The sequence below is a fragment of the Vigna umbellata genome, chromosome 5, assembly GCF_029865625.1.
Source record: "Vigna umbellata cultivar VRB3 chromosome 5, Vumbellata_1.0, whole genome shotgun sequence".
In the NCBI taxonomy this organism is placed as follows: Eukaryota; Viridiplantae; Streptophyta; class Magnoliopsida; order Fabales; family Fabaceae; genus Vigna; species Vigna umbellata.
The window spans coordinates 60,643,346-60,653,473 of NC_142169.1; the positions used below are offsets into that span (position 1 = coordinate 60,643,346).

The 10,128-nt window shown below is 34.8% G+C and overlaps 2 protein-coding genes across 2 annotated transcripts; one reads left to right on the forward strand and one right to left on the reverse strand.

The window, feature by feature from the left end:
- Positions 1–2,569: 2,569 nt before the first annotated feature.
- Positions 2,570–5,982, forward strand: LOC124833876 (uncharacterized). Its single transcript, XM_047308436.2, has 14 exons — positions 2,570–2,716; positions 2,969–3,175; positions 3,249–3,359; positions 3,460–3,622; positions 4,011–4,069; positions 4,165–4,268; positions 4,397–4,493; positions 4,599–4,673; positions 4,795–4,893; positions 4,987–5,118; positions 5,204–5,233; positions 5,323–5,385; positions 5,497–5,574; positions 5,675–5,982. Exons 2-14 carry the CDS (start codon positions 3,047–3,049, stop codon positions 5,732–5,734), a joined length of 1,200 nt encoding a protein of 399 aa, XP_047164392.1. The 5' UTR covers positions 2,570–2,716; positions 2,969–3,046; the 3' UTR covers positions 5,735–5,982.
- Positions 5,983–6,667: 685 nt separating this feature from the next.
- On the reverse strand, positions 6,668–10,128 carry LOC124833887 (uncharacterized). Its single transcript, XM_047308450.2, has 2 exons — positions 9,867–10,128; positions 6,668–9,115 (listed from the first exon to the last, which is right to left on the reverse strand). The coding sequence occupies exon 2, from the start codon at positions 9,066–9,068 to the stop codon at positions 6,780–6,782; it is 2,289 nt and encodes a 762-aa protein (XP_047164406.1). The 5' UTR covers positions 9,069–9,115; positions 9,867–10,128; the 3' UTR covers positions 6,668–6,779.

The following is a 10,128-nucleotide window of genomic DNA, read 5'->3' on the forward strand; positions in this document are numbered from 1 at the left end:
TATTTTTAAGACTAATAAAGTTTTCAAATAAAACTCAAATAAGAAAAGGTTCTCAATGTTATTCTTTTGCAATAAAGAAAGAGTATGAGTAAAATGTTTTCACAATCCAACCATGGTTTAAAATCTGATCAGCAATATAATAAATTGTACCGATAACACATGAAAACTAAACTCAATAGAATCAATAATAGCTGTTTCTTTCTACCATTTCTACGGATAATCTAAGTATCTTGAAATTGAAACCTAATTATATGTTCAAATAAAGAGAAATAATTACATTGAAATGGAGAAATAAATATATAATAAAATAATTTTATTTTTATTATAATATAATAAATAATTACATTTATATCTATATAAAAATAATTTATTTTGTGTCAAAATTTGTTTTTTAATTTCATTTTTTAAATAGAATTTTTAAGTTAAGTTATAAAAATAATTTATATTAAATTTTATAATAATAATAACAACAACAATTATTGATTTTCATTAATAATTGTCAATAATATTTTATTTACGTTTCTTTTCTGTTTTTCCTTTTTATTACTCTCTTTATTTTCATGATTTTGGATTGTGTTGTTATTAGGATGAAAATTTTGATTTCTGTCTAGTAGGTTTTTTTTAGTATCCTTATTTCTATTTCTTTTAGGATTGTGTTATTAAGAAACAACATTGACTTTTGTTTTATTTAGAATTTTTCTTTTTGTGTTTCTTGGATTAATGTATGTTGTTAGCCTATCATTTTTGCTCATTTAAAGTTGGTTGTGTTTTCTATGTTTTTTATTCTTCTTATTCATCTTGGGTTTGTATTGTTGTTATCAAAAACAAAATCTTTGATTTTTTTCTTAGGTTTTCTTAATATCGTTAGTTTTGGGGTTGTGTTTTTATAAAAGACTAAAACAATGTTCATGTGTTGTTACTTATATCTGTCCATGTATTCTTATTTAGATCTATGGCCCATTAGTCAACCTTAATTCACCTTTAAATAAGATTTCTTTTAGAAGACCTCTAAATGAAGGGATACAAAAATAAACTTCAGTTCTCACACCTCTCACTCAAGTAGGTTAGGATTAGGATCAACGTGAGTTTGAAGGTTGAGACATAATATCTTAAAGGAAAGGTCGAGATGTGCTGGAGTTGACTGAAGGTCTATATGGGTCAAAGGACGAGTCAGGTCATCCCGGACTAAAGGTTAAAATAAGTTAAGTCAGGTCGAAAGTCAAGAAGGACCGACCCAAGCCAAAGGTTTGGACAAACTAACATGGGCCAAAGGTCGAGATAGACCAATCCAGGCTGATGGTTGAGATAAGTTGGCCCAGTCCGTCTCGAATGAAAGGTCAAGATGTGTTGGACTAGGGTGAAGGTTTAGATTGGCCAAAGGTCTAGACAAACCATCATAGGTTGAAGGTTAAAGCAAGTCAAGTCAGACCGAATATCGAGATAAGTTCGTCTAAGTCAAAGGTTGAGATGGACCGACTCAAGCTAATGATCCAAACGTGTTGACTCAGGTCAATCCAACGATGGAAATGATCCAAAACAGAAAAACAATCAAAATGGATTAGTCTGGATCGATCCAAAGGTCGAAATACACCAACATCATTGGATTGACCTGAGTCATCCAGAAATTATGTAGTCGTGAAATTAGAGCCATTTAAAAAGATTGATATTTTTATATTTTGGAGATTTTATGATTTTTTTTTATATTTTTGAATTATCTTGAAAAAAGTGTCACACCATGGATAACGAGCTAGATAAAAAATAAATGGAAGATGAAATTATTTTTGTTGTTTTTGAAAAGTTTTATATTTTTTTTATGATTTGTACACAATTGATATGATGAAAAAAAAAGACCGACAAAAAGAATCACACGAATATTTAAATTTATTTATAAGAAAATTATTTTATTTAATTATCAAGTAGATTTGAGATGATTAATTATTATAAAAAAATAATTTCTAAAGAGAATTATTATACAAACTCACAACAAATTAATAATCTAGGAAATGATATATATATATATATATATATATATATATATATATATATGTATATATATATATATATATATATATATATAAGTTATATAAAAAATAATACTCATTCAGTTCTTTTATTCAATCCTATATAAACACGGTCTTGCTGCTGTTACTGATTCTTCTCTTAAATCATGATTTTTATACTCTGTTGCAAGCCTCTTAATGAAGCTATATATGAAAGGACATGCATGGGAATGAAATTTTTCATCAGGGAAGTGGTTATTTCAATTTAAAACAAAAGTATATTGAAATATATTTTTATAAAATTTAGGGTTAAAAGGCTTGAGATTAAAATTCATCTAAATCTTAAATTTTGATACATTTTCACATCTAAATTATTTAATCTCTAAACTATTTAATCTTACAAATATACCATCATCTTCGGACAACCTTATTCATACATTTGTTGAGAATAAGTGGTGGAGACTAAAAGTAAAAGTAGAAAAGCACTTTTTAAATGAGCACCCTCTTCGGACAACCTTATTTATACAGAATAAGCCGTGGAGACTAAAACTAAAAGTAGAAAAGCACGGACACCTTTCCAGCATCTCATATTTTTTTATATAATAGTTTTAGATACATAACATTTTTCAAAATTTAAAATCTTCGTTCTAATAGAACTGTGTTGTTCATATGCCTTTCTTCAAAATGAGAATTATGTATGAGTTTTCAAAATTTAGGTACGAGAAAGTCAGAGTAGTATCATGCTATTCACAGTGCTTGTTGATTTGCCTCGTATTTTATCTTTTGTATCATTACACATACTTTATTGGCTATTTGTTCTTGTATTCTGACTACTTGTTTATATGTTCTGGGCAAAAGTCCATGATATCACTTATTTATGTATATTCTTTGTCTTCTTTTCATAATCATTCACGCATTGTAAAGAAATCATTCACATTATTTAAATTCTTTATTACGTGGTGTAGCAGTTGAGACAATAGTCCTATAAGTTTACAACGGTTGGTTGTGAGAATTTTTGGAACAGCAAAGAAAAGTATTGAAAAACAATGATTTCGTCAATTTCATGGGTACCAAAAGGAGTATCAAAACCAGTTATCTACATGACCAAAGCCATGAAGGACGTCCTCAGGGAATTTTATGGTGATGAGGATCCATATCTCAGCAAAGATAAAGATGTTAGTTCAAAACTTCTATTAATTTGTTTTCCGCCTGTTCCCTTTGTTTTCTATGACATTGTTTGTTTGTCAGGAATATGATTATGATTATGAGGAACTTTGCAATCCCATTTATCCAACGGATTCTCTCATTGTTTGTGCACGGCCAAAGGTAGAAGGTAGTGATAGTTTTGGTATTCTTGAGGTAACCAAATTCTTTAGTGTGATAAAAGTATTTTATAATTTTCTTCTATATCCGATTAGACATTACTAGACTTATGATTCATTTGCTTATGCTCTTTCAGGTTTTGACACTTAATCCCCATGACATCCGAAATTCAGCATCGCCGCTTTATCACCATGACATCCGAATTCCAGTATTGCCGCATAATCATCATGAAATCCTAATTTCAGCATTGCCGCTTTGCTCAGCTTGGCTTGATTGTCCCCTTCAAGGAGGAGAGAGAGGTAAAAGAATTGTGGTTTCTTTGCTTGATATCTGTCATGTATTAACTGTTTGTTTTTGGCAATTATGCTTTTTTTTTCATATGTAAATGAAGGGTTTTTTTTCTAACTTCAATTTTTATATATTAAAACTATGAACATTTCATACTTCATCTAAAGGTGAGGTAAAAGGTTGAATACTCGATTGCAATTCATTACTCAAACTATAACTGATTTGTATCATATTTGAACTATAATGTGACCCTTGCTATATGCCTGTGATAGCATTCTACTATTTCAGTTGTAACTGTGGGCTTAAATCACTGCCATCACTTGCAACTTGTTTTTCTTGATACGAACTTGATGCTTTTCTATAATATTTTTATCTTATGTATTTCCTTTATGACCACAGGGAACTTCTTAGCTGTTGGTTCAATGGAACCTAATATTGGAATTTTTAACATTGACGTTGTAAGTGAATTTAGTGCATAAATCTCACTGATTGTTTTGTAACTTTAAGTAGAGTTCTTTTTGAAGGATAGCTTATAACTTTTCCTTGTTCTCAGATTCAAGGGGATGGAAGGGGAGAGCCATGTATGGTGTTGGGTAGCACTGAAGATGATGGGCACAGTGACGCAGTACTTGGTCTTGCATGGAACAAAGAGTACAGGTTTGTTACATTTTCAAATTGTGTTCTGCTGTTATTTCTTTTTTGTTGAATGTTTTCTACGTCATAAAGTTTTCATGTAGTAATTTCTTTTTAACTCTTTTCATTGGCATTTTATTCTTATCGCATAGGAATATAATTGCAAGTGCGAGTGTTGACAAGCAAGTGAAGATTTGGGATGTTGTCAGTGGGAAGTGTGAAATTACGATGACGGATCACTCAGACAAGGCAAGAATTAAACTTTTATAGATCTCTCCAATTTTTAACTTTTGAATCAATCACTTTTATTGATCTCTCGTCATGTTTATCTCCTGTCCGTCTATCCTCTCACAGGTTCAAGCTGTTGCTTGGAATCTCCATTCACCGCGGCTTCTTCTTAGTGGTTCGTTTGATGGTACTGTTTTTCTGGTAATGATCGAATGTTCCTCGGTTCTTTTGCCCTGACATTGATTTCTTTTACGTTTGTGTATTCAAACAAAAATAATTATATTAAGTCTCAGCTTGCTTTTAATGCGACTAAATTTTGCAGAAGGACGGGAGGATGCCATCAAACGATGGTTGTGAGTGGAAACTCAATGCTAAAGTAAAGAGCTTGGCATGGGATCCACACTCTGAGCACTCTTTTGTGGTGTGTTATGCTTATTTCTAAGGCTTACATACCAATGCCAAAATGACTATAATTCTTATTATTTCATTGATTGCAATTTACTTGCCTTGTTAGGCGAGTCTTGCAAATGGTACTGTTAGATTGATTGATGTTCGGACTGCCAAGTCAGATTCCGGATCTGAGTTCAATGCTAATGAACACGGCAAAGCTGTTACATCAGTATCCTACAATCCGTCAGCTCCTAATGTATGCATATTCAACGTTTTAATTAGAACTTGTATAAATTATGTACTTTAGTTTAACTCGGCTTTCATAAAATGACCTCATGCAGCTTCTCGCCACTGGATCGGAGGACGAAACGGTAACAGTGAAAGCACTTCTGTTGTTTGTGTATAGTGCTGCTGCTCTGTTATTGAAATTATCTCCTATAATTGCTAATATATGTTGCAGGTAAAGCTTTGGGATTTGTCACACAACCAACCTTCTTGTGTGGCCTCTTATTCTCCACAAGTAGTAAGTTTAATTTTCTCACCCAGAGTTTGTATGTATAATGGGAAAGTACGATGGAAGTAGTTATATCATTGTTAAAGTGATGCTAATGTAATTTTTTATGATGTTTCTTAGGGGCCTGTCTTTTGTATTTCATTCTCGGAAGAGGACCCTTTTTTTTTGGCTATAGGAGGCTCAAAGGGAAATTTACGAGTAAGTGAAACATGCTCATTGAAAGTTTTTATTTCTGTATAACAACAACTAGCGTAACTATTATTTGAAGTGAACGTGGAAAACTAACTGTTTTGTATAGATATGGAACCTTCACCGGGATTCTGGAATTTCTCAAAGATATGGGAATTACATGAAGTAATTGAACTGTGGGTCAGATACCTGTTGAATTTTTTAGCAATGCTGAATGGAAAAGAAAGATCAAAAGAAAAGAAAAAAAAAAGAGAAATTTTATGGAACCCTTATCATTTGTATGGCTCAGAACCCTTGATACGTTGCTCATTAACATTATAGGCTTATGCCACGTTAGTTTTCTTTTTCCTTTAAGTCTATAACTATATGATGTACACTTTTGTGTCCTTTTTACTTCTTCCAATTTTGCTTTCTTAATTATTCTTTGTTAATCAATTAAGTTCGAAAATAATAAATCATTGTACCTTCATCTTTGTTTTGCAATCTAGTTCATTTCGATTAGTCGATGGTGTTGTATCGTAATCAAGCAAGTGTGTTCGCCCTTGCAGGCTTCTGTTATCTCTCTTGCTTTGCTTGAATATATCAAACTATCCGCCTCACATACCGAAGAAAATTAAACTACAACATGGAAAAATAATCATGTAAGAAAAAAATCATTATCCAAAATTGAAAATGAAAACAACGTTTGCGTCGTTTAATAAATTTGACGTGAAAAAGTATAAATCAACTTCTTCGTTTCCACATTTTCCCTAACTACCAAGGCTATGTTTGGTTTTTCATTTCGTCTTTTCCAACTTACATAATTACATTTGTTCAAGAGACTTAAATTGGTAAAAAGTCTGATTTTCTTTAAAAAGTAATAAGTTTACTGACATTTGGCCTGAAAGTAAGTTTCAATTTAAATCGATACAAGGGCTGGTTTTGTAACTCGGTTCGCTACATGAAATCCATTCAGTGAGCAAACTAGGAGGCTCGAATACCCTGGTTCTCTAGAATCATTCGAGTCGTGTTAAGAATTTTTTAAGCTTTGAAATAAGGATGTATTGAAGTGTTATGCTTACTGAAAAAAATGTAAATTAATTGACTATAAATACACAACAGCTGAAACATATTAATTCACATTAATGTAAAGGAAATAAAAAAAGAAAATTTGGAGGGTCTAAGCTAAAAAGCCTAAATAATAAATAATGAAAAACTAAGGTGTAGGAGGAGATTCAGATGGGAGCTGCACAGGTAGTTCTAAAGTGACCCGTTTGATTGCAACGACTGCAATGCACAACCCGTTTTATGCGGCCGCGGTCTTCTGCCCGAACCCGTTTCTTTCTGGGTCTCCCCGGTGGCCTGAGTGATTTAGGAGGGTTAATAGTGAGTTGAAGTTGAAGTTGAAGTTGATCAACATCAGAAACAGTGACAACCCCCTCAGCCTCCGACAACTCCTTCCACAGAGATTTATCAGGAATTGGGTGTATGGTCTGTGAGTATGTCTTTCTGTAGTTTGCAACAGTAAAACAGGTTTCTGTGAATCTTTGCACATTCTGCCTAATAGAGAGAAGAGCAGCCACAGCATGTGCACAAGGCAAACCATAGAGCTGCCACCCACGACATTGACAACAACGGGTCCTAATATCAACAGTGTTTGTTCCTTCATGTGATATAACTTCAAATTCAGCATCAGTGGCACGAAGTACCTGGTGTGTCCTCGCACGATCAAGAGCTTCTGTAACAACTCTCTCAGCTGAAGGTACAAGTATTGATGTCCACTGCATGCTGTTCTCTCGCCGCTCGTTAAACCAAGTCATTAGCTGTCTTCTTATGCATTCCATCATTTGAATTATTGGAAGCCCAGATGCCTCTAATATCCATGTGTTTAAAGATTCAACTATGTTTGCTGAAAAATGAAAGAAGCTTTGCCCCTCAAAGTATGCAGTAGCCCACAGATGAGGTGGAATTCTTCGAATCCAGTACGCAGCATCTTGTGATATTTCTTCAATCTCTAAAACTTTTGCTTCAAATTCAAGTATGGTAAGAACTTGAGCAGCTTCCCATAGAAGATCAACAAGTATTGTGTTGTTAAACTCCTTGCGAAAGCTGTCACTCAAGTGACGCATACAAAATCCATGGAAGGCAGTGGGAAAATTTGCTTCCACACCATCTACTATTCCCTTCTGCCTGTCGGACAAAATTGTAAGCCTTGGCATGTTTTCGGTGTTTGTCTCCATCAGGTTATGAAGTTCTGACAGAAACCACATCCAATTTTCATCATTCTCCTCGTCAACAACACCAAAAGCCAGAGGAAAGAGAGCCCCATCACCATCAAATCCGGTGGCTAGAAGTAATGTACCAAGATACTTGCTCTTTAAATATGTTCTATCAAGCTCCAAAAGTGGTCGACAAGCATTTAAAAAACCATATATTGACGCTTGAAAGGATATGAATAGGCGTTGGAAGCAATTATCAGTTGGATTTCCATAAACAGATGCAATACTGCCTGGATTTGTGCGTTTCACCTGTTCACAGTATTGTGGAAGCAAGCGGTATCCCTCTTCAAAAGATCCACGCATTGCAGCCATGATACGCTCCTTGCCTCTCCAAGCTTGCTTGTATGACAAAGTGATGCCATGAACCCTATGAATCTCTTCCAATATCTCCTTTGGCTTGCAATTAGGGTTCTCCCTCAGCCTTTGCTCAACAGAGGTCGCAACCCATTGAACTGAGGCTTGTTGATGGCCAAGATGTGAAATTCCTCCACATGTATGATGCTCATGGATTGTCCTAATAGTAAAAGTTGGAACACCAGGGAGTTTTGCCGCATGAATGCGCCAGGGACATCCTTCGCTTCGACATTTAGCAGTAAACCGAGTCTTGTCAGATTTTATAGTCTGCATCTCAAAATGCAGAGCGATTGCTGTATCCCTCAATGCCCTTCGGCAACTCTTAACATCAGGGAATTCTTGTCCCACTGACAATTCATAATTAGGACTTATGGCTAATGTACGAGCCTGAATCACAGGGGATGTGGCAACCATAAGCTGGGATTCGTGAACACCCATTTCTTCAGCAGATTCAATACTCATTTCTGGGTTGTGGACCATAGTCATTGCTATGTTCTCATCAAATTCCTGATTTTCTGAAACAGACAACTCATTGTTCTCTGTTATGGTCAACTCATGATTGTGAGTGGGAATGGGCATCCCATGGCCATCATGCTCTGGTTTTTGATCCATGGATAGCTCATCCTCGTGCCCATACCTGTGAACACCATCTCCATCATCATGGTTCAGTCCCAAACCCAATTCATGGTCATTGGCAATTCCTAAGCCCAGTTCATGATCGTGAGGTTGTCCCAGACCCAAATGCTGATCATCAGTTTGTCCCAAGTCCAAATCATGGTTCCCACTGAGGCCCAAACTATGAGTGTGGTTCAGCACCAGTTGCTGGTTATGGCCAAGTGCCAAATTATGACTCTGGCCAATTATCAAATCATGATTAGACATTGAAGACATTAATCACTATATATAACGACAACGAGAATTTGCGGATAGAACGCCAGCTGCAAAAAATCACAGATAACAATAGATAAGTCAGATAAAATCATACAAATGTGAAGTTTGATGGTTATATACAACTAGGTACGCTGAAACTGCAGCAAATAAACAGTTCAAAGGAGGCTAGGGAGTAAAGATACACAAACATCACCAAATCCAGCACAGTATGAAATTCATACAAGACTACAGTCGGCTACAAAGATGGGACGCATTAAGAAACATACACAACGCTCTCTCAGCCCTTAATAACCAGCTACCACAAGTTACAAATCCCAAATTGCATAATACAGTGTCAAGTGTTAAGTACAATTACACCATAGGGATCACAGAATACAAGTCCATGATTGTACAGTACACTGTCAATAACCGCAAACATACCACTATAACTTCTATTAATTTATAAACCGTCCCAGAATAAATTGAAATCAGAGGGTAGACAATAAAAACCACCCCTTTTAAAAACGAGAGAGAAAACATCAATTTTGCAATCCAAATAAATTGAAGACAAAATTGCATTTAGCTCAAGTTAAAGTAGTGATTCCAGTGAAGCTACACGTAACCCATAAAAAACTTCAACAAGGCCCCCCAGTAAAGATTTTAACCAAAAACGCAAACTTTAAAAGGAAACATAAAACCCAAGCAGAACTCAATGCGATAATTAAACAAAAATTAAAAAAGTCTAAATTACAAAGCATGAGCCCACAAGAATTGAAGGCGTAAATATGTTGATGAGAAGGAGAGTGAGAGTGAAATTACCTGAAAGATTGAAGCTTGGAAGAAAAAAAGCGGAACCCTAGGTGGCAAACAGAAAGGGGTTGATCGAGAAAAAAGAAGAAACGGGAATTTGAAAAAATGGCGGGGAAGTGGAGAAAATCGGAATTAGGAGAAGAAGGGTAAGGAGAAGAGAGGAAGATTGGGAATTAGAGGGTCCTCATGGGAAATCCATACCTTCAACCAAGCACCAACAGAGGGTATTTAGGTCAAACGAAACCACCCTCTTCTCTTTTCTTTTCCTTTC